Source organism: Pseudorca crassidens, chromosome 10, assembly GCF_039906515.1.
Source record: "Pseudorca crassidens isolate mPseCra1 chromosome 10, mPseCra1.hap1, whole genome shotgun sequence".
Classification (NCBI taxonomy): Eukaryota; Metazoa; Chordata; class Mammalia; order Artiodactyla; family Delphinidae; genus Pseudorca; species Pseudorca crassidens.
In genome coordinates this window covers 37,732,457-37,756,759 of record NC_090305.1, presented here as the reverse complement: position 1 = coordinate 37,756,759, position 24,303 = coordinate 37,732,457, and the positions used below count along the sequence as shown (strand labels likewise).

Genomic DNA, 24,303 nt, shown 5'->3' with positions numbered 1-24,303 from the left:
GACACATCTATTCAAGTTCTTTGAGCAAGTCATCAAGCATGGCAGACAAAAGGAAACTTGTGGACTTGTTTATTAAGATTGTCAACAATTGTTTGACCAAGTTTGAACTACCCTGAGTGAGGAAAAAATGTTTTGTTATGAATATGAAGTTGGCTCTGCCCTGGGAAACAGCAAGTTGGGTTCGATGGGTACTCCTCTGTTTAAATGTGGGGTATCCCAAAGTGGAGAGCCGGGTTTCCCAAACCCCCATATAACTCAGCACCCCTTGTAGCTGCAGGAAACCAGAGACCTTTCCAGGTATTTGAGGCACAAAGGGATTGAATAAGGAATTGCTTCCTTCTAAATCTCTGGAAGAGTACAAGAGGCTTTGTGCTAGGCCTCTGGGATGACTCCTGGAATAACACTGCTGAACCTGCCTGCTAGGAGAGCTGCTGCCATCACCCCCCTTGGGGAGGTAGGAATCAGGAGGCCACCTTTGGACTGTTGATTTCCAGAAAACACCACCACAATAGCAACCCAGGGATCAGGAGGCTACAGCTGCCCACAAGCTAGTGACCGATCACTGGAACATTGCTGCAGCGAAAAAGGTTGACTCTACGACCTTGTTTGTCAGAAGCAGTCAAAGGTGGCAGGAAGATGGCCTCTGCCTCACTTCTGCCTTCTCAAGTTCACAATCCATGTCTAGCCTGTAGAACCACAGCTGCAAGGGAGGCTGGAGCATTTGGTCTTAGCTTTCCCTTCTGAGACTAAGGAAGGTACTCTAGAGGGATTGAGAGGGATGCTGGACCAGTTGATCAATATATCCCCCATGCCCTCATTCACTGTGCTCCAGTCACTGGCTTTCTGGCTGCTGTCAGCACACACCAAACTTTTCCCCCATGCTTGGATCTTTGCATTTGCTGTTCCCTCTGCTTGGAATGCCCTTCCCAGAGATCTTCCGAGTCCTGTTAAGCATCACTTCCCCAGAGTCATTCCTCATTCAAAGACCTCCTAGATGGCCTCACCTCCCCAGAGAGACATTCCTCATACAAAGACCTCCTAGATGCCCCTCTCCACTGGCTTGGGCCTGTTTCTAAAACAGTGAATTGCAAGAGGATGGAATTACTAGACTAAGTCTCACTATCTGGGATAAAACTCTATTATATCACCTTGCTTTATTTTATTCCTAGTACCTATTACTAACAGAAATTATTATATATACTTATCTGTTCACTTGTTTATCACTTGTCTTCCCTCCTTAGAATGCAAGTTTCATGAGAGTAGGAACTTTATTTTCTTCATCCCTGTGACCAACGTCTAACATACCTGATATATAGCATGCACTCAATAAACATTTGTTGAACAAACCACTGAAAAATAGAGAGAACATAGCACTTTGGACTTACCTCTGTTACCTGATTTACCATATAATATTGTAATTACTCCCTCACAGGCACTCTTCTTGGTTCAGAGCCAAGACTGCATCTTGTTTTTTTTATTTTTGCTTCACTTCTTAGCATAATGCCCAGCAAATAGTTGACAAGCCCTGCATTTTGATGAATGGATACATGAGAAAGAAGGCGTGAATGCACATGTTAAGGAAGAAAGGGTGTGTTTTAGGATGTAATAAAGTGGAGAAGGAGGGTGGCTATTGCAGAAAAGTGATTAAATGCTAAATAAAATCATCTCAATCAGGCCAGAAAATGCAAGAGATCCTCTGATCAGAGTGAGAGGCAGATGGGGTCAGGTTGAGTTCAAGGTAGCTAACAGGAGGCTCAGCCTGGGCAGAGGAAGATGCCAGGAGCTGAGAATCCTTGAAAAGAAGCTGCCAGGTGTCTACTAGCAGACTTGATACGGATCTCTCATTTCTTGGACACTTTTTACAACTACTTTTTCCCAATTCCTCTGGATGGGATCCTTTTGTCCCCCTAAAACTCTGAGAAGCGAGAGGGCCGTGAGTTCCATTCTCCACATCATTCATAAAATACATCTTGTCAGGGTTGTGCTATGGGACAAGAGAAAAACCAAACATCCCCTTTTAAAAAAGATGCATTCTGGGAATTTCCTGGCGGTCCAGTGGTTAAGACTCGGTGCTTTCACTGCTGCGGCCCAGGTTCAACCCCTGGTCAGGGAACTAAGATCCCGCAAGCTGTGCGGTGCGGCCAAAAAACAAAGTGCATTTCAGTGTTGCCCCTCATTGGATAGATTTCTGAAGGGAAAAGGTAGCCTTCGTAGGAGGCAAAAGAAAATTTTAGAAAGATATAAAGCCTTAAAAAGTTTTTGATCTTTTTATATCTTTAATATGTAAGTTATTTCTGACAATCACCAAATAATTGTTTAACTCAGCCTTTTACATATACACAAACGTGCAAACACACAACATACACAAATACATACAAACATTTACAAACACAGATACACAGACACACAGAATCACATGCACGAACACACAAACCTAAAGCAACGCCCTTGTTTATGAAACAAAATTAATACAGTCAAAAGATATTTGTAAGACCTGTTTCCTAGGGAAGAAAATCATAATTTATTGCGTTTAAAAAAAATTTTAAGCATTGAAAATGGTAAAAAATCTATTTTACTAACAACTGGTGAGGGGCTGAGGGAAGAGGAAGGAAGCTTAGGAGGGTTTCACCAGGCAGCTCGCCCTGTGAAAGGCTGTCCTGAAAAGTCAGGAGCTCAGCCTTCAACACCACAGCAGCCTCACCTAGGGGCCGACTCTCAGGGACCCTCATCAACCACTTGCTGGGTGGGCAATTTGATTGGAAAAAGAAAAGTATAGCATCAGTCTGTGCATAGAGATCGATGATAGAAGAGACCGAAGAAAGGAAAAATGAGGGCTTCAAAGGCTGAGAATAGTAGCAATCGATGTGGGGACTTCTGGGGGAAAGAAAGCAGGGGGAATGGAGACCCAAGGCCAGGAGGAAAAAAGAAGTAAGACCTACAGAAATGTTTACACACCTTGAAACCAGTGGGGAGACGTCAACATGGAACGAACTCTGTCCTTCGTGGGACATTGGACTTATAGGTGACAGCAGTGAGGTGGGAAAGATGCTCAGAAATATTCGGGGGTTATATGCTTAAGAGCAAGCACCTTCCAGGAGCAGCCAGCAGAGGCCGTGGGAAAAGGGGAGACGCTCTTTTCTCTGGGGAAGTTGGAACCTGCTTGCTTCCTCTTGACACCACCGTTCCCCTGTGCAGAGCCCCTTCCTTCACCCTGAGGTGGAAATGATGAATACGAGTGCACAGCTCTACTGTCCCAGGGGTATCTGCACCTTCTCAGGCTCCCACCTTTCCATTTCCTCCCCTCCCTTCTCAGGGCTAAATGAAACTTTCTTCTAGGACTCAGCTTAAAGGTCTCCTCCTCCAGGAAGACTTCCCTGACTCTCCAACCTCCTTCCTTCTGTGGCCCCCGGTGCTTCCCTCAATACCTATCATACTGGGTCCAAATGGCCCTGAATGACCCCCACCCCTCACTAGGTTGGGAGCCCCTTGAAATGTGGGCTGTGTCTTACTTTTCAGGGTATCCCCCTGTTCCTAGCTCAGAGCCCGCTATGCGGTAGATACTCAGCAAACCTAGTGAAGAAACAGAGGATGGAAGGCCAGAGATCTTCACAGGAGTGGGTGACAGCTCTCAGAGTATTGCCCTTCCCAGGGACTCCTGCATTGTTTGAAAGGCTTGTTTTAGGCTTGGTAAGGTGGCGCTGGGAGATGAGGTGGTGTTTCTAGTGTCAGCAGCTGGTGCAGGGAAAAGTATTAGGGAAGGAGGAAAGGGGCAAGGAAGCTGATATTCTTGTATCCTTTGTGGGTATTTTCCCACATGTAACTGCCTACAGTCTTCACCAGAGTCTCCAGAAGTGAGTGAGAGAAAAAAAGGAGTAGAAAGAGGAGGCCAAAAGAGCAGAGTAGTAATTTGCCCGCCACCAGCCCAGCTACTGTAAGCATCATTTCGAAAACAAGCAACAACAGGCCATTCTGTTCTGCTGAGGGTACAGGCCCGTTCATTCCACAAATATTTATCGAGCACCTGTTACGTGTTGGGTGTTGTTCTCGGTGCTGGGAAAATAGCAATGAAGATAATATGGTGCTTATATTTTGGGGGGAGATAACTGTATATAGTAAGTCAGGTGATAATATGTGTTATGGAAAAAGTAAAGCAGGGTAAGTGGGTTAGAGAGGGGTGGGGGGAGGAGCTGCTTCACATAGGTTGGTCGGGAAGAGCTCTGTGATGGCTTTTGAGCAGACCCCTGAAGGAAACGAGAGGAAGCCAGTGGACCCCTGGAGTAAGAACATCCCAGGCTGAAGAGACAGGTGCAAAGGCCCTGAGGCTGGAGGCCCTGAGGCTGGGTGTGTAAGAGGAACTGCAAGGCAGCCAGGGCAGCTGGAGCAGAGGGAGGAAGGACAGAATGGTTAGGGAGGAGATTGGAGGGATGACAGGGAACTGGATCACTTAGCACCAACATTCTATGATGAGGACTTGGGATTTTTCCTCTGAGTGTAGTGGGGAGCCCTGGCAGGATGTGAATAGCAGAGTAGAGGGAGGAACATGATCTGACTTAGGTTTCAACAAGATCCCTCTAGCTGCTGGGTGGAGGACTGACTGCAGAGGGCACAAGGGTGGTGTCAGGGAGACCAGTTAGGATGCTGCTACTGCAACAGCCGGGGCAAAAGGCAGTGACAGCCAGGGCCAGGGCAGTGATGGGGGGGGGGGGAGATGAGAAGTGGTGGGATCTAAATGCACATTGAAGGTGGGGCTGATAGAGTTTTCTGAGGAGTTGGGTAAAGGCTGAGAGAGAGAAAGAGAACCCAAGGATGATTCCTGGGTCCTTGACCTGAGCAACTGGAAGGATGAAGGAGGGAAAGACTGGGCGTTAGGGCAGCTTTATGGGAGAAAACCACCACAAGTATGCATTGCAACAGGTTTTGAGATAGCTGTTGGGCACATGTATTACTTATCAATTGCTTTGTAACACATTACCCCCAAACATAGCGGCTTAAGAGAACACGCATCTATGTCAGTTTCTGTGGGTCAGAAACCTGGCGCAGCTGGCACAGGTCCTCTGACTCAGGGGCTCTCACCTGCAGTGGAGGTGTCCAGCTGAGGCTGTGGCCCCTCTCAAGACTCGACTTGGGGAGGATCTGCTTCCAAGCTCACTTAGGAGGCTGTTGGTAGGACTTAGGTCCTTGGGGGCTGTTGGTTAGCAACGTCCTTCCTGACCATGCCAACCTCTCCATCGAGATGCTCCCAGTGTGGCAGCTGGCCTCCCGTGGAGAGAGCGAGCAACCCTGAGGTCATCGTGGTTTTGTAACCTAATCTTAGAGATGACATCCTATCACTTCTGCTGTGTTTTATTTATTAGAAGAGGGTTGCTAGCCCAGCCTGCACTCAAGGGGAGGTGACGAGTGTGAATATCAATTGGCAGGGACCTCTGGGAACCATGTAGAGGCACCTGCCACAGCAAGGAGGCAATTGGACCAACAAGTACAGATTTCAGGGAGAGGTCCAGACAGGAGCTGTCCATATGGGGGTTACCCATGACGGGCCTGAGCCAAGACAGCTGGGAGTGACCCAGACGGAGAAGAGAAGGGGACCAAGGACTGAGCCTGGGAGCTCGTCAATGTTTGGAGGTCAGGGACATGCAGAGGGACCAGCAAAGGAGATGGAGGAGGACCAGTGATGTAGGTGGTGAATGGAGAGTGGTGGCCCTGGTGTCCCGTAGGCCAAAAGAGAAACCTGTTTGCAGGACAGGGAGGGATCAGCTGATCAAAAGCCATGGAGAGGTCTGGCAAGGGAAGGCTGAGCTCAGGATTGGGCAGCGTGGAGATCAGCTTAACAAGAGCTGTCTCAGTGGAGTGGAAGGAGTTCCAGAGAGAATGGGAGGCTGGGAAGTGGAGGTGGACACAGCACTTTCCAAGGACTCTTGGTGTCGAGGTGCGCACAGCCTTGTATCTGAGGGCAGCAGGTAACTCTTAGCTGAGCTGATTCTTGGAACTCTGTTTCTCTCTCCACCCCTTCTGCACACACACACCCCACACCCACACACCCACCCCCACCCCCACACACGACCTTCCCACTGCTACCCCAGCTGGGACAGGGGATTAGAACCCTGAAGTTGGCCTGTTTTGTTTTTTGTTTCTGGTACCAAGTTACACATTATGAGACTAGGGTGGAGACACATGCTATTAATCCTCAGTCATCAGCTTGAGGTTCCCTAAATCCTAAAGTCAGCCACCCCTAGAGGACCTGGGTTAGAAGGCAAACAGCACTAAGCAAAAGCTGATTGCTGACTGCCATCTGGTGGTCATTTTGGGACCTGGCCTGGATCTAAATCTGTCCCTCACAGGGTGGTGGGAAGAATTGAGGGAATGGTTAGAATGCCACCTGGCACAAATTGTGTTCAGTAAAACTGGGCTGCTGTCATTGTACGCATGGTTTGGAGGAGCATGGTCAAAACAGTGTCCCTGACTTCACTCCCAACATTTTTTGAAGGAAAAGGAATTATTCTAAAAGGAGGTCCCTCTTCTTAACTTGGTAAAAGTAAGAGTGCTTCAGGGAACCAAGTAGGACAGTCATATAAGAAGTTAGATGATCTAGGGACTTCCCTGGTGGTGCAGTGGTTAAGAATCCACCTGCCAACGCAGGGGACACGGGTTCGAGCCCTGGTCCAGGAAGATCCCACATGCCGCGGAGCAACTAAGCCCATGTACCACAACTACTGAGCCTGTGCTCTAGAGCCCACAAGCCACAACTGCTGAGCCTGAGTGCCACAACTACTGAAGCCCGCACGCCTAGAGCCCCTGCTCTGCAGCAAGAGAAACCACCGCAATGAGAAGCCCGTGCACTGCAACGAAGAGTAGCCCCGCTCACTTCAACTAGAGAAAGCCTGCGCTCAGCAACGAAGAACCAGTGCAGCCAAAAATAAATTAATTAAAAAAGAAGTTAGATGATGTAGATCCAAATCCTGATTTTGATACTATGGGACCTTGATCGTATCACTTAAGCGGCCTGAGTCTCAAGTTTCATCAAACCATAAAATGGGAACATTAGAATTAAAAACTATACAAGGTGGGACTTCCCTTGTGGCTCAGTGGTTAAGAATCCACCTGCCAATGCAGGGGTCACGGGTTTGATCACTGGTCCAGGAAGATCTCACATGCTGCAGAGCAACTAAGCCCGCGTGCCAAAACTACTGAGGCTGCGTGCTGCAACTATTGAAGCCCGTGCGCCTAGAGCCCGTGCTCCACAACGAGAGAAGTCATCGCAATGAGAAGCCCATGCACCGCAATGAAGAGTAGCCCCTGCTCACTGCAACTAGAGAAAACCCGTGAGCAGCCAAAAGCAAAATAAAACGAACGAACAAACAAAACAACACAAAAACTATACAAGGTGGTAAATGTAAAGAGCTCTTATTAAAGGTACACTCCATTAGTTAATAGTAGTGGCATACCAGCTCTAAGCACTGGGGGTGTGTTGCTTTAAAATAGTGGTTCTCAACCGGGGGTAATTTTGCCCCCCAGAGAACAACCGGCAATGCATGGTGATATTTTTGTTTGTCACAAGGCTGGGGGATGCTAAAAAAAAAAAAAAAAAAAAAATGCTGGGGATGCTACTGACATCTAGTGGGTAGAGGCCAGGGATGCTGCTAGACATCCTACAATGCACAGGACAGCCCCCTATGAGACAGAATTATCCAGTCCAAAATGTCAATAGTGCTTGAGTTGAGAAATCTTGGAACTTTTTAAAAATTTTATTATTTATTTATACATTTATTTATTTATTTTTGGCTGCACTGGGTCTTCGTTGCTGGGTGCGGGCTTTCTCTAGTTGCGGTGAGCGGGGGCTGCTCTTCATTGTGGTGCACGGGCTTCTCATTGCGGTGGCTTCTCCTGTTGCGGAGCACGGGCTCTAGGCGTGTAGGCTCGGTAGTTGTGGCTCGCGGGCTGTAGAGCACAGGCTCAGTAGTTGTGGCTCACGGGCTTCGTTGCTCCACGGCATGTGGGATCTTCCTGGACCAGGGCTCGAACCCGTGTCCCCTGCATTGGCAGGCAGATTCTTAACCACTGTGCCACCAGGGAAGCCCGGAACTTTCTTAAATGGGGATTCTTCTTGCCGTGTTATGAACCAACATGAGGAACTGCTTTCTGAACATTATGAGGAAAGCAGAGTGATGCATGAAGTTGGAAAGGGGGTCTACAGTTATATGCAGGAGTAAAATGAGGCTCCAGATTACTGTGCTCTGCGACATGGTAGCCACAAGCCAGCCACGTGTGGCTATTGAAACTGAAAGTAATTAAAACCAAATAAAATTTTAAATTTGATTCCTAGATTGTAATAACCATGTCCCAAGTGCTCAGTAGCCACATGTGGCTAGTGGACAGCACAGATGTAGAACTGTTCCATCAGCGCAGAAATTTCTATCAAATAGCGCTGCTCATAAAGGATTCAGCAGAACCAGGCATCACTGGGCAATCCACAAGAGAAAAGTGCAGAGAGGAGGGTACAATGAGAGACAACAGGATACAGCAATGAGATGGTTAAGTAAGCACAAGGGCGGTCTATAATTAAATGCCAAAACAAGTCACAAATACACATGTATAATAACTGATCCACGCAACCCTCCCTCCCCCAAGGGTCATTCTTAAGCGCATAAAACTCGAGAAGCCGGAAAAGGCAAGGAGAATCAGCAGAAGGCAGGCAGGGAAGGGCGAGCCACCGCTGGGGAGTGCTGTCCCTCTCTCTCCCTTCTTCCTGGCACAGTTTAGTTTAACTTGTGGGACAAGGTTCCCAGCCCGACAGGTGACCACGAGTCAACTGTACCGACAGAGGAGCGTTTGCGGCGGCCTGTCTTGCTTAAAGCCTTGAGGTCCTTGTAAAGGGAGTACGCATACTTGGTGACGAAGGACAGACAGAAGAAGTGCAGGATCATTCGGGAGACCTGGAAAATCAAGTGCAAGTACCTCAGCTCCTTGAACTGCTCTTTGATGGTCCCGTTGGTGAGCAGGACCACGGAGAAGCTGAGGAGCTCATAGGTGATGATCCACATGGTGTAACACAGCAGCCCCACGTAGTTGCTGATGTGGATGCAATAGAGGAACAAGGAGCTGACCATGAGGGTGATGGTGGATAGGCAGATGTTGATGTGCTTCTTGTAGGTCGTGACCCAAGAGACTAGCTCAGAATTTGTCTCCTTGTAGATGCTGAAGTTGTCCTCGTAGCCGATGTATGCAACCTCGTTCACTTCAAAGATGAGGAACTGGATGGTGTTGAGGATACAGAAGATGCCCATCATGAAGGAGAACTTCTTGTCATTCATTTTATACTTGTTTTACCGGAGCATCGGCTGCAGAAAAAAAAAAAAATTGTGGAGATACCTGACAAGAGGGCAGTGGCTAGCCCAGGACAAATCCTCAAGCCACTAGATGTAAATGGAAGAGCCAAGAGTAATAAGGGTATATAGACAGACAATGGGCTGGAAGTCAAGGGACACGGGCTCTGACGCTGCTCTGGCCTCACTAGCTACAGGTGAGCACATCACTGGGAAGTGAGGGCATCACTGGCTTGGAATAATCTTCAGGTAGCTCTGCTCTTCCAGCAGCAGCCATGCTTTAAGGTGGCACAAAGGGTACTCCTGTTGGTGTCAGGCTTGTGGGAATTAGGAAGTTCCTGTATCTGGAATAATGGTAGAGTCAGTTCTGGGCTCCTACTGGGATATTCGTTTCTCCGAAGAAACACATTTTCTCAGAAAACTAGCATGGCTTCTCAAGGACCTAGAATCATCCCTGACCTTCCCCTCGGCCCCCTTTTCTTCCCTTCCAAGCCCTTAAAAATGTAATTTCCCTGAGTTACTCCCTTGGTCTGACCCAGAATTGTCCCAAGTCACAGGATTCAGCCAGCAGTGAATGGAATGGGAGAAGGTTTACGGATCCAAGGCTGACTATCTCGTTTGCCCAGGGTGAAGGTGCCACAACGATAAGCCAGGTCGTTCAGGCGAAAATCTAGCAGGCCGACCCCCAGCTGCAACCTAGGTTAGACCTGAACTCTAGCGGCTAGCTCCAGCCAGGGTGGAGCTGCCTAGCTCCCACGTAGACCTGTTGAAGGTATTTATGGCGGAGGGCCCAAGGCTGTGGTAGGGCAGGCCCTGGAGCAATCGTCCCTCCCAGATCCTATCGCCTTCTTACTGGCTCCCAGTTGGGAGAACTCCAGAGCAAAGCTGCCTCCTCTTCATTCCCCACACTGGCCAGCTACCACTGTGAGGGCAGAGAGAGGGGCAAGAGTCACACACGAGGGGAACGCGTGCAGGCCTCTGGCTGATGTGTTTCCGATGAGGGACAACCAGTTGGAAGCTCGGCATGGTTTCCTTCTAAGGTCGCTGGACAGGGCTCCTCTTCAGTCCTGTCAGAGCACAGACAGGCTGCCATCCGCCTCCCTCCAGCCTTCTCCTCGCTCACTCTATCAATCCCAAATATTCTTTTTTTTTTTGTCAGTAGCAATTGTTTTATTGCTATGATAAAATATACATAACATAAATCTTACCATTTTAACCCTTTTTCAGTGTCCCATTCAGCGGCGTTAAGTACATTCATACTGTTGTGCGAGCATCACCACCCCCACCTCAACTTTTTCATATTCTCCAAGAAAGAACTCTGTACTCATCAGACACTAATTCTTCCTCCCTCATCTACTGCCAGCCCCTGTTAATTCTACTTTCTGTCTGTATAAATCTGACTACCTCTAAGTACCCCATATAAATTGAATCATACAGTATTTGTCTTTTTGTGTCTGGCTTACTTCACAGCATAGTATTTTCTTTTCTTTTTTTAGGTTTAAAAAAATTTTTATTGGAGTATAGTTGACTTACAATGTTGTGTTAGTTTCTGCTGTACAGAAAAGTACATCATTTAGACATATATCCACTCTTTTTTAGATTCTGTTCCCATATAGATCATTACAGAGTATTGAGTAGAGTTCCCTGTGCTATACAGTAGGTCCTTATTAGTTATCTATTTTATGTATAGTAGCATGTATATGTCAATCCCAATGTCCCAGTTTATCCTTTCCCCCACCAGCACAGTATGTTCAAGGTTCAGCCCAAATATTTTTACACCTTATTCCCCACCAACCTCCCAACTGTGTGTGACTCCACAGTTCAGTCCTTGAGACACAGACCTCTCACTGCACCCCAGGCCCTGAAGGGTCCCATGTCGGGTGGGAGAGGCAGTGTGCTGGCCGGTGGATAGCTGCACCGATACTTCCCTGTCCGCATCAACTAAACCTCATCTCTATTCACAGAGCAGCTTCCAGAGCATTTAAGAAAAATCTTTCTTGCTCCTGTGGGGGCCATGCGTCAGAAAGGGGGCAAACGTGGATGCAAGCAGAGAAGTTGAGAGGCTGTTGAAAGAAATGGGGTGAAGAGGGATGTGGGGTTGTGTGTTTGGGGCCTGGGGCTATGCGAGAAGGAGTCTGGAATGAGCACCTGGGTGGAGGGTGGCCCATGCACTGAGCTGGAGAGCATGGAGGAAGGAATTATTTTTCCTTATTATGGGGGTGGGGAAGATGATGAGGACATTTTTGGGAAATGGTGGGTTTGAATTCCCCTGGGACATCCAAATAGACATGTCGACCATGAAGTCACCTCCATCAACCTGGAACTCAGAGGGAATCTGAGCATTTGTTTTTGAAATATAACTTGGCTGGATATAGGATTTTTGATTAACAGTGGTTCAGGGGGAGCACTTTGAATATGCTATTCTCCCACTACCCTCTGGCTTCCATTGTTTCTGCTGAGAAATCAGCTGTTAATCTTATTGGGATTCCCTTATTAAGTGACGAGTGACTTACTTCCCATGCTGTTTTCAAGGTTTTCTTCTTGACGTTGACTTGAGCATTTTTACTGTGCAGTGTCTGCTTGTGGATCTCTTTGATTTATCCTAATTGAAATTCATTGAGTTTCCTGGATGTGTAGGTTAATCTTTTTCAATAAACTTGGGAAGTTTTCAGCCATTTTTTTTCTTAAAATATTTTTTCAGTTCCTTTCTCTCTCTCCTCTTCTTCCAATACTCCCATTATGCATATGTTGGTTGGTATGCTTAATAATGTCCCACATTTCTGTGAGGCTCTGTTTATTTTTCTTCACCTCTTTTTCTCTCTGTTCAGAAAAACAGATTGCATAATCTCTACCACTTATCTTCACTAATTATTCCCTCTGCCACTTCACACCTACTGCTGAGCTTCTCTAGTGAGTTTTTCATTTCAGTTATTGTACTTTTAAACTCCAGAATTTCCATTTGGTTCTTTTTTTATAACTTCTATCTCTTTATTGATATTCTCTATTTGATGTGAAATTGCCACTGTATTTTCCTTTACTTTTTAAAATTATGGTGGGACTTCCCTGGTGGCTCAGTGGTTAAGAATCTGCCTGCCAATACAGGGGACACAGGTTCGATCCCTGGTCCAGGAAGATCCCACATGCCTTGGAGCAACTCAGCCCGTGCGCCACAACTACTGAGCCTGTGCTCTAGAGCCCATAAGCCACAACTACTGAGCTTGTGTGCCACAACTACTGAAGCTCACGCACCCTAGAGCCCACGCACCACAACTACTGAGCCCATGAGCCACAACTACTGAAGCCCAAGCTCTCTAGGGCCCATGTGCCACAACTACTGAGCCTGCATGCTGCAACTACTGAAGCCCGCATGCCTAGAGCCCGTGCTCTGCAACAAGAGAAGCCACCACAATGAGAAGCCCATGCACCACAATGAAGAGTAGCCCCCACTCACTGCAGCTAGAGAAAGCCCACATGCAGCAATGAAGACCCAATGCAGCCAAAAATAAATAAAAAATTAATTTGTATTCTGTACCCTGGTGCCAAATAGTAATACAGAGACAGAATTTCAGAGGAAAGAGAAAGAGTAGCTTTATTTCTTTGCCAGGCAAAGAGGGAACACAGTAGGCTAGGCCTCAAAAACTGTGCCCCTTCCCTGGGGAATAGGGAGAGGTCTTATAGACAGGGCTTGTGGTGGGGGGTAGGTGATAAGGATCAAGGCAGTGTTGGGCTTGCATTCTTCTGATGGGTTGATGGTGAGGTAAGTAGGGGTCAGCATCATCAACCTTCAATTTTCAACTCCTCTGGGGTCCACATGCTTGTGGGCAGCATACCATCATTAATCGTTACCTTCTCCCACCTGGAGGGGGTTTCAGTATCTGAAAAACAGCTCAAAGATATCTTTGTGTGACCTTATCCCAAGGCTGCACTATTGTTTCTCTTGACTGTTTGTTTCTCCCTTGTCTGGCATCCCCTCCCTTTCCTAAATAACAACTGCTTGAATCTGTCCATTGGAAGTCGGGGAAGGTAATGGAGGCTGAATGAAGGCTATTTCCAGTAATCAAAGAAATGGGGGACACAGAAAGGCTCTGTGCCCAGGAGCCCCACAGGGCCCTGCTCAGTGTCACTGGCTGGATTATTTTAGTAAATTACATTCTTCCCCCCACCCCACCCCCTCACCACCCAACACCCACATGTGAAGCCTCTGATGTTGCTTCTCATAGAGGTGCAGCTTAGGATATGCCCACAGTGATTCTAGGATAACAGTGGTTTTGCCAGAACTCTTCCCCCTCTTTCTTTGACCACACCCAGCTGTTAAGGCCTACTAATTGCTGGCCGATTGCCCTATTGTTTTCAGTACTGACATGGGGTATAAATTGTGCCATAGACCATCCAATCAAATTCAGTCTCCTCTGAAGTAATATTTCCAGAAGTCAGTGTTTGATGTTTGTTCTGACCCCAGGAGGGCTTCTTCCAATTGTTTCTTTCCCCACTTCTCTCTTGAAAACTAGCTAGCCTACAGTTTAGCCTGAATCTTCCTGTGTGATCTACACATCTCTCAATTACCTTTTGCCACAACTGTCACTATTTAGAACACCTTTAGGCTTGAACTTCTTGCTCTGTTGTAAAGAAAACCAGTTCCTTTGGGGGAGAGATTGCAAATATCTGTTTTATGGCTTACTTCTCCCCAGCCTCAGCTAAAACCTCTGGTCCACGGCTCTGGCATTGGGGGAGGGGACAACTGTATGCTTCTGTCTTAGTGATACTCCTGCTTTAGGAGCTGAGTGCTCTGTGGGAAAGGGAAGACCGTAGTCTGGGGTCTTCCTGGCTTGCCTCTCCTGTCATTGGAACCACTACCTTACAACCTGGGACAAGGGCAATTGGGGCCCCAATATTCTCAGTGGTGCCACACCTAAGGTAATGCCTCCATCCCATGAGTAGGGACTAGGCATCAGAAGGGAGCCCCCACCTCTTAGCCTCAGCAACAGGTACCTGGGACACAAGGTGAGAAATGCCAATGTCTGGCTCCTCCTGGGAAGAAAACCCTGACTGGGGGGATAAGGGAAAGGTAGCCCTGTGTTCTTGGCTGCACCAGTCTGGAGTAGAGTTTCTACCTGGCTGAGCTGGGAGAGGGGCAGAAAGAAGTGGTTTTGAAACCGTGTAACTCAGATTGGGACTTGAACCCATGGCCTTTTTTTTTTTTTTTTTTGTGGTACGCGGGCCTCTCACTGTTGTGGCCTCTCCCGCTGCGGAGCACAGGCTCCAGACACGCAGGCCCAGCGGCCATGGCTCACGGGCCCAGCCTCTCCGCGGCATGTGGGATCTTCCCGGACCGGGGCACGAACCTGTGTCCCCTGCATCGGCAGGCGGACTCCCAACCACTGCGCCACCAGGGAAGCCCCCATGGTCTTTTAACTGAGATCACACCTGGTCTCAAGACATAATGAAGTTCAGGGACCTCCCTGGTAGAGCAGTGGTTAAGAAACCACCTGCCAATGCAGGGTACATGGGTTCGAGCCCTGGTCCATGAAGATCCCACATGCCTCGGAGCAACTAAGCCCATGCGCCACAACTACTGAGCCTGCGCTCTAGAGCCTGTGAGCCACAACTACTGAGCCCATGTGCCACAACTACTGAAGCCTGTGCACCTAGAGTTCCGCAACAAGAGAAGCCACTGCAATGAAAAGCCCGCCCACCGCAACAAAGAGTAGCCCCTGCCCACTGCAATTAGACAAAGCCCACACACAGCAATGAAGACCCAACACAGCCAAAAATAAATAAATAAAATAAAATAAATAAATTTATATATTAAAAAAAGATGACAATAGTGGGCTTCCCTGGTGGTGCAGTGGTTAAGAATCCGCCTGTCAGTGCAGGGGACACAGGTTCGATCCCTGGTGCAGGAAGATCCCACATGCTGCAGAGCAACTAGGCCCGTGTGCCACAACTACTGAGCCTGCGCTCTAGAGCCTGTGAGCCACAACTACTGAAGCCCACGTGCCTAAAGCCCGTGTTCTGCAGCAAGAGAAGCCACCGCAATGAGAAACCTGCACACCACAACAAAGAGTAGCCTGCGCTTGCCGCAACTAGAGAAAGCCTGTGCACAGCAACGAAGACTGAACGCGGCCAAAAATAAATAAAATAAAATAAATACATTTATTAAAAAAAAAAAAAGATGACAATACTACCTAAAGCGATCTACAGATTCAATGTAATCCCTATCAAAGTCCCAACAGGATTTTTTTTAAGAAATAGAAAAATCCATCCTAAAATTCATATAAGATCTCAAGGGACCCCCAATGACCAAAACATCCCAAAATTCATATAAGATCTCAAGGGACCCCCCAATGACCAAAACAATCTCAAAAAAGATGAACAAAGTTGAGGGTCTCACACTTCCTGGTTTCAAAATGTATCACAAAGCTATATTAATCAAACATGTGAATGTCTGGCATAAAGGCAGACATACAGACCAATAGGATAGAATAGAGAACCCGTAAATAAACTGTTGCATATATGGTGTTATGGACAAAATTGTGTCCCCCACCCCAAAATTGATATGTCGAAGCCCTAACCCCCAATGTGACTGTATTTGAAGAGATGGCCTTTAGGGAGGTCATAAAACTTAAATGTTGTCATAAGGGTGGGGTTCTAACCCAGTAAGATTGGTATCCTTATAAAAAGACGAAGAGATACCAGAGAGCTCACTCTGTCTCCCAACCTGTGTACAGAAGAAAGACCGTACGATGACACAGAGAGAAGGTGGATATCTTCAAGCCAGGAAGAGAACTCTCACCAGAAACTGAATTTGCTGGCACCTTGATCATGTATCTCTAGCCTTTGTTTTTTAAGCCACCCAGTCTATGGCATTTTGTTATGGTAGCTTGAGCAGACTAATACATATGGTCAAATGATTTTCAGCAGGGTGACTAGACCATTCAACGGGGAAAAGGACAGTCCTTCCAACAAATGGTATTGGGAAAACTGGATATCCACACACAAAAGAAGGAAGTTAGACCCTTACCTTACACCATATACAAAAATTAACTCAAAATGAGTCAAAGGCCTAAATCTAAGAGTTAAAACTATGAAACTAAGGGGAAAGCTTCATGACATTGGATTTGGCAATGATATCTTGAATATGACACCAAAAGCATAGGGGAAAAAAGGAAAAAGAAATAAATTGGACCACACGAAAATGAAAAACTTCCATGCATAAAAGGACACATCAAGGGACTTCCCTGGTGGTCTAGTGGGTAAGACTCTGCACTCCCAATGCAGGGGGCCTGGGTTCGATGCCTGGTCGGGGAACTAGATCTCACATGCATGCTGCAACTAAGAGTTCACATGCCACAACTAAGAAGCCCACATACCGCAACTAAGAGCCCACATGCTCCAACCAAAGATCCCGCATGCTGCAATGAAGATCCAGCATCCTGCAACTAAGAGCCTTTGCAGCCAAAATAAATAAATAAATAAATTTAAAAAAAGGACACATCAATAGAGTGGAAAGGCAACCCATAGAACAGGAGAAAGTATTTGCTAATCAAATATGTGATAAATAAGAATGTATAAAGAACTTCTATAACCCAACAACAGCAACACAAATAACCTGATTAAACATGGGCAAAGGACTTCAGTGGACATTTCTCCAAAGAAGATATACAAGGACCAATAAACACATGAAAAGATGCTCAACATCACTAAACATTAGGGAAATGCAAATTAAAACCAGAGTGAGATACCACCTCATACCCATTAGGATGGTTACTATCAAAAAACCAAAATAATAAGTGCTGGGGAGGTTGTGGAGAAATTAGAATCTTTGTGCACTGTTGGTGGAATGTAAAATAGTACCTCTGTGGAGGAAAACAGTATGACAGTTCCTCTAAAAATTAAAAATAGAATTATCATATTATCCAGCAACTCCACTTCTGAGTATATACCCACCAGAAGAATTGAAAGCAGAGATTCAAACAGATACTTGTACACCAACATTCACAGCAGCACTAGTCACAATAGCCAAAAGTTGGAAACTACCCAAATGCCCATCAATGAATGAATGGATAAATAAAATGTGGTGTATTCATATAATGGAGTATTACCCAGCCTTAAAAAGGAAGAAAATTCTGACCCATGCTACAACATGGATGAAACTTGAGGACAACCATAGTCACAGCAGCATTATTCACAATACCCAAAAGGTAGAGGCAACCTAAATGTCCATCAACAGATGAATGGAATATATATTATATATATATTCCAATATATATAATATGCGTATTCATATATATATAATGGAATACTACTCGGCCATAAAAAATAATGAAATTTTGTCATTTGCAGCAACGTGGACGGAACTGGAGGGTATTATGCTTAGTGAAATCAGACAGAGAAAGACAAATACTGTATGTTTTCACTTATATATGGAATCTAAAAAATAAGACAAACTAGTGAATAAAACAAAAAAATGGGCGAAAGATTTGAACAGACACCTTACCAAAAAAGATATAAGAATGCTAAATAAGCACATGAAAAGATGCTCAACATCATGTTATTAAAGAAATGAAAGTTAAAACCACAATGAGATGCCACTATATACTCACTCTCTCTCTCTCTCTCTATGTATATATATATATATGTATATATATATATATATATATATTAGAATGGCTAAAATGAAAAATGTATTGTCTATACGAAGTACTGGCAAGGATGTGAAGGAACTGGAATTCTCATACACTGGGAGTATAAAATGGTACATCCCCTCTGGAAAAAAGTTTGCTAGTATCTTAAAAAGTAAAAATGGTATTTACTCAAGATAAATGAAATCATAAATCCACACAAAGCCTTGTACACAATTGCTTATAGTGTTCTTATTCATAATTGCCCCAAACTACAAACCACTCTATGTCTTTCAGTGGGCAAATGGATGAACAATCTGTGGTACATTCATGCCATGGCATACTACTCAGCAATAAAGAATGAACAATCAATATACATAATGACGTGGGTGAATCTTTAAGGTCTTAGGCTGAGCAAAAGAAGCCAGGCCAAAAAAAAAAAAATAAAGATTATATACTGTATGATGCCATTTATGTAAAATTCTAGAAAATGCAAACTAATATATAGGGACAGCAAATCAGTGCCTTGTGATGGCGGGGGTGTGTGGTGCAAGAAGGGGCAGGAGACAGGGATTAGGAGGAAACTTTTGGGGGTGATACATGTGTTCACCAATTCAATTACAGTGATGGTTTCACTGGGATATACTAGTGTCAAAACTCATCAAATTATATTCTTTAAACATGTGCTGTTTACTGTATGTCAATTATACCTCAAGAAAGCTATTAAGTAAACAGACACTTAACATAATGTCTAATGTTTGAAGTAGAGGTTTGCTTGGTTTTTCTTCCATTCTGGTTTAAACTGCTTCTGACAATTTCTGAACCTGAATTCAAAGTGAAGTTTGTTGTTATGTGATAGTGTGTAATCTTGTACTGTCTTATGTGGTTGGCTAATTGATTCATAAACATGATTTCATTTCTCCCACTAAACTGAAAAATCCTCAAGGCCAGGCCTCATATTTTATACTTTTCTGTATCCTCCTGCAGTGTCCAGCACAGTGACAGAAAAGTTTAACAAATACCTTTTGATTAACCACAAGTGTCTTTTGTGCTCCTTGAAAAACGTGGGGGTTGGGGAGTCAAGACAGAAAATGAAGTATGATTTTTCTCTATTTTTATTCTTTCACTTATCTGGAATATAGTATAGAGGACATGGGGGGAAAACCGTAACACAAAGCGACCTCAAGGCCCCAACACTATTCTTTGTGCTATGACACTCAGATATAAATACAGGTTTGCCTGTCGCTGGGTTAAATCAGAGAGCTGTGGGTTGAAGCCTGATGAAGATATACCAAGATGAAAGGATTGCCAGACTGCAGTTCAGTTTGATTTCATTCCTCACCCTCTTCGTTTTGACCAATAAGGAGGTAATGACAAGACAAGGAAAGAGGAACTCACAGAGTGCTTGATAATAAGTGTCCTTTAACTAAACATCCTTAATGAGCAGCGTGTTCCAGTTGTGACTATAATCACTTTTCTCTCCGTATCCCCCCAAAAGAGTGGCAGTAGAGTCTCTGCTTGCTGAAAAGTGAAAGAGATGGAAACTGAACTACCATGAGAACCTGGGAGATCTGCCTATCACGGAAAAGGGCCAACGTCGTTCACTATAGTGGCCGGTGGGTAAAGTGTATTATCTTTGATTTCCGCCGTGGGAATTCACTGCCTATAGAAATACGTCTGTTGTAGGAAATGATATTGCCCTGGCTTTGATTTTCGTAGATCATGTAGGCATAGGTGATGACAAAGTACATCCAAAAACAGTGCACCAATATACGGGACACCAAACCAAACCAGCGCATGATTCTGACCTCTCCAATGTTAGAATCATCATTGGTAAGCGTTTGTACTACAATGTTTACAGTTTCATAGAAAAAGATCCAGATGATGTAGATCACCAGGCCCTTGTACATACGGGCATATACTGAGTATAGGAGCAAGAAGCAGATGATGATGGTGATGAAAGATAGGAAGAAGACGATAGTCAAACTCCAGCAGATCATGAACTGTTTTATCAGGATACTTGTACTCTTGGTCTGTGGGGTAAGCTCAGTGCAATTGCTTCTCCTTAAGTACTTCTGTTCGAAGATGAGGTACAAGTCGATGGCCATGATGGTAAAGACCCCTGATAACATGGAGCCCATTTTGGCAGTCATCCCACACCAGTGCTGCCGTCTCATGCTGAGACCTCCTGTGAAGACAAATAACATGGGGGAGAATTCTGATTCCTGCCAATGTGGTATATTACCAGGGTTTCTGCCTCCTTCCCCAAATTCACTTGGAGAAACAATAGAGAGAAATATGGAAACCAGGCAGTAACAGCTTTGAGAAAGACAGAAGACTGTTTAAAATTAATTGGGAGCGTGAGTGGGGAGGAGGGAGATGAAGTCTGGGCCTTGGTGGCAGTGAGCAGATAAATTGGAGAAGTGGCTCTCAATGCCAGCTTCACATTACAGTCACTGAAAGTCAGCACCCCACACCAATTTGAACATTCTCTGGGTAGGACCCAGGTATCAGTATTTTTAAAAACCTCCCTGTGATTTTCATATGTAGGCAGTATTGAAAAACACTGAATAGAAAAACTTAGTTTACATATTTTTAAAATTTACTTATTTATTTTTGGCTGTAGGCTTCTCTAGTTGAGGCACGTGGGCTTAGCTGCAGTACGTGGGATCTTAGTTCCCAGACCTGGGCCCCCTGCTTTGGGAGCGTGGAGTCTTAACCACTGGACTGCCAGGGAAGTCCCAGAAAAAGTTAGTTTAAATTATGCTCTTATCTCTTCCAGCATTGCTTTGGGCAACCATTGCTGCCCCCTGATGGGGAAAATTGGCCGCATTATCCAGACATTGAGTACAGGTATCACAGGAAAAAAATCAGGGTAGCGCAATAGCCCTGCTGGGGTGAGTTGATGAAGACAATTAGGCTTTGAGCAATCACTCCTCCACTACATACCAAAACTTAAGGAATACAATGAAAGGCGTACTTTAAGGGAAATTTAGAAACTTAGAATAGAATAGCCTTATCATGGAAAAAGAAAAGGCAATAATGAACTAAGCATTCAACCCAAGAAGTAAGGGGGAAAAAAAACAACCAAGGATAAGAACAAAAAACAAAGGAGGGAGAAAATATATAAAAGAACAGAAATCAATAAAAAGGAAGAAAAGATAAAGCAGAGGGTCTTCTGATTGCTAAGGTTATTGGGGCCAACTTGCTGCCAAAAAAAACCCCAACAACTAAAAACTGCTGTATAAAATAGTTTTAAAATATTCTTGAAAGCACAGAAGAGATGACAAGATAAGAGGTAGGAGACCAAAGACTATAGGAATTCAGGAATTGGGACAGGTAAGCAAACATGAAAGTCAAATTTGCTCTGAGGGTATTTGCCAATCTGGGCAAACTTGAATTTCATTATGAGAACTCTGTAGGGTAAGGAGGAATGAAATTAAAGTTCAGCGTCCACCAAGGTGGGGAGTCTATTTTTTTAAATTAATTAATTAATTAATTTAGGCTGTGTTGTGTCTTCATTGCCGTGCGTGGGCTTTCTCTAGTTGCGGCAAGTGGGGGCCGCTCTTCGTTGCGGTGCACAGGCTTCTCATTGTGGTGGCTTCCCTTGTTGCGGAGCACAGGCTCTAGAGTGCAGGCTCAGTAGTTGTGGTTCACGGGCTTAGTTGCTCCACAGCATGTGGGATCTTCCCGGACCAGGGATTGAACCCATATCCCCTGCGTTGGCAGGCAGATTCCCAACCACTGAGCCACCAGGGAAGTCCTGGTGGGGAGTCTATTAGAAGGCCTTCCCTGTATTAGTCATGGCCACAAAGGTCTATGATTAGCGTAAAGGGGAATCAGAAGTAAACTTACCCCCACATCTTGTCCCAAGAGACTCCAAGGAAAGTGAACTTAGTACTACACTGAACTTATGCGGGGGCTGCGGGGGGCAGGGGGAACTCTCCTTGAGACTTTGTAATCATAACTAACATTTTTATAGATTTGTAGCCCAAATTACATGAAGTATTCAAAAAAACTTTTAAGTCTAGTTTAAAGTAGTCCTAAACTGAAGTGTCTGTAAGTGCCTGGCAGAAGCAAACTCACGCCTTCTCTGGAAGGATACATCTTTGTGCTGGTCCTCAAAGTATCACCATCAGTAATTTTTCAGGGACAATGACTAGTACATAGTGAAAAATAACTGAGCATACAAGGAACAAGGCACTGTGAGAACCAGCAGAAATAACAGAACTGCAAAAATACCACATTATTAAACAATTATGATTAGGACATTTTTTTGAATTATTTAAAATTTTTATTTTATTTTTAATTTTGGTAAAATACATGTAAAAAAACCTACCATCTTACCCATTTTAAAGTATAAAATTTTATACTTACAATAGTCATCCTAGTGGCTAACAATGAGGACATTCGAATTAGAGAAGTTAGTTAATTTATTTTGTCTAAAGCTGTACATCTGGTCAGTAGCAAAATCAGGATTTGAACTCACACCTGCCTGGCTCTAAAACCAGTCTTAACACTCAACCCACTTGTGCCTTATCTGCCTCAGAGATTTGTGAGCTCAGAGAGCTCAGAGACTCTATTTATCCCACAGCTCCTAACAGAGGGCCTTGACTAGAAAAGAGCCTTGATTAGAGCAGACCCTTTACTAGCTTCCTTCTCCTTATTCTTTTTTTTTAAATATTTATTTATTTATTTGGCTGCATTGGATCTTTGTCGCTGCATGCAGGTTTTCTCTAGTTGCGGCAAGCGGGGGCTACTCTTCGTTGCAGTGCGCAGGCTTCTCATTGCGGTGGCTTCTCTTGTTGCAGAGCACGGGCTCTAAGCGCACGGGCTTCAGTAGCTGTGGCGCACAGGCTCAATAGTTGTGGCTCGTGGGCTCTAGAGCACAGGCCCAGCAGTTGTGGCACATGGGCCTAGTTGCTCCGCGGCATGTGGGATCTTCCCGGACCAGGACTCGAACCCGTGTGCCCTGCGTTGGCAGGCAGATTTCCAACCACTGCTCCACCAGGGAAGTCCCTCCTTCTGCTTATTCTTAAATGTTAGTCTTCCTCAGTGCACAAACCAAGACGCTCTTCTTACTTTATACTCTCTTCCTAGGTAACGTCACTTATTCCCGTGGTTCAGTTGCCATCTACACACTGACGACTCCCAAGTCCAGTCCAGTCTTCTACTTGGAGATCCAAACCGGCACACTAAACTCTTCTGCCTCCATTTGGGAACTGTCTTTGGACTGCTCAAGCTCAATATGTTCCAAACTGAGCTTACAATTTCTCCCACCCCACCCTCACCTGCTGCTACGACCTTCTGATATTTCAGTAAATATCAGCGTCCACCTGCCCATTTCCCCATGTACCTGCCTTTCTGTCATTCCCTACATTGAAAAACACTATGTTCCATTTACCCTCCCTCCCACATATCTCTCGAATCAGTTATTGTTTTTCCCATCTCCACTGCCACCACCATAGCCCAATCACCACCATGTCTCCTCTGTGATTAACACTACTTATGCCGTTGTAGTCTTGATATAATCATGCATGGTGACCCAGCCATGTTGGGAGTTTGTGAGGAAAGGCAGTGCTTATGTGTGTATGGGATAAGAAGTCCTCACTATCATGATGGGAAGTCAATAGATAATGTCTAAAAATGATTAATCAAGAAATAGCAGTATAAGTATGTAATTTAGAGATAAAGAGGTACATAGGAGGGGAAATAGAAGAATTGATGTGGTTGCCTGTGGGAAGTATGACTAGGGGTGAGGGGAGTACAGAGGACTGAAGTTTTTATTATAAGCCTTTAAGTATTATTACTACACTTATATAATTTTAATAAAAATAAATTTATGAAGATATAGTTGTTCCATGAATTCCTAATAAATCCAGATCATTAAATAAATCCCACTGGCTCCCTTTTGGCTCGTGTAACTTTAATACAATATGTTCGTAGCCCCAGAAATGGTTTGCTGGCCTCATGGGAGCAAGGTTTGCTGGATAACTCTGTGGTAGTCTGAACCAAGAGCTAAAAATGTTACCATGGAAAGTGGTTGGTGATAGTGCAAAGTCTTTTCTGTTTAATTAATTAATTAATTAATTTATTTTTGGCTGTGTTGGGTCTTTGCTGCTGCGCGTGAGCTTTCTCTAGTTGCAGCAAGAGGGGGCTACACTTCGTTGAAGTGCGCGGGCTTCTCATTGCGGTGGCTTCTCTTGTTGCGGAGCATGGGCTCTAGGCACGCAGGCTTCAGTAGTTGCGGCACATGGGCTCCGTAGTTGTGGCACGTGGGCTCCGTAGTTGTGGCACACGGGCTTAGTTGCTCTGAGGCACGTGGGATCTTCCCGGACCAGGGATTGAGCCCGTGTCCCCTG

General features: G+C 45.2%; 2 protein-coding genes across 2 annotated transcripts; both read right to left on the bottom strand.

The window, feature by feature from the left end:
• Positions 1-8,476: 8,476 nt before the first annotated feature.
• Positions 8,477-9,316, bottom strand: TMEM217B (transmembrane protein 217B). The gene has a single exon (XM_067755839.1). It carries the CDS (start codon positions 9,306-9,308, stop codon positions 8,754-8,756), a length of 555 nt encoding a protein of 184 aa, XP_067611940.1. The 5' UTR covers positions 9,309-9,316; the 3' UTR covers positions 8,477-8,753.
• A 10,229-nt stretch (positions 9,317-19,545) lies between these two features.
• Positions 19,546-20,148, bottom strand: TMEM217 (transmembrane protein 217). Its single transcript, XM_067755838.1, has one exon. It carries the CDS (start codon positions 20,146-20,148, stop codon positions 19,546-19,548), a length of 603 nt encoding a protein of 200 aa, XP_067611939.1.
• Positions 20,149-24,303: the final 4,155 nt, after the last annotated feature.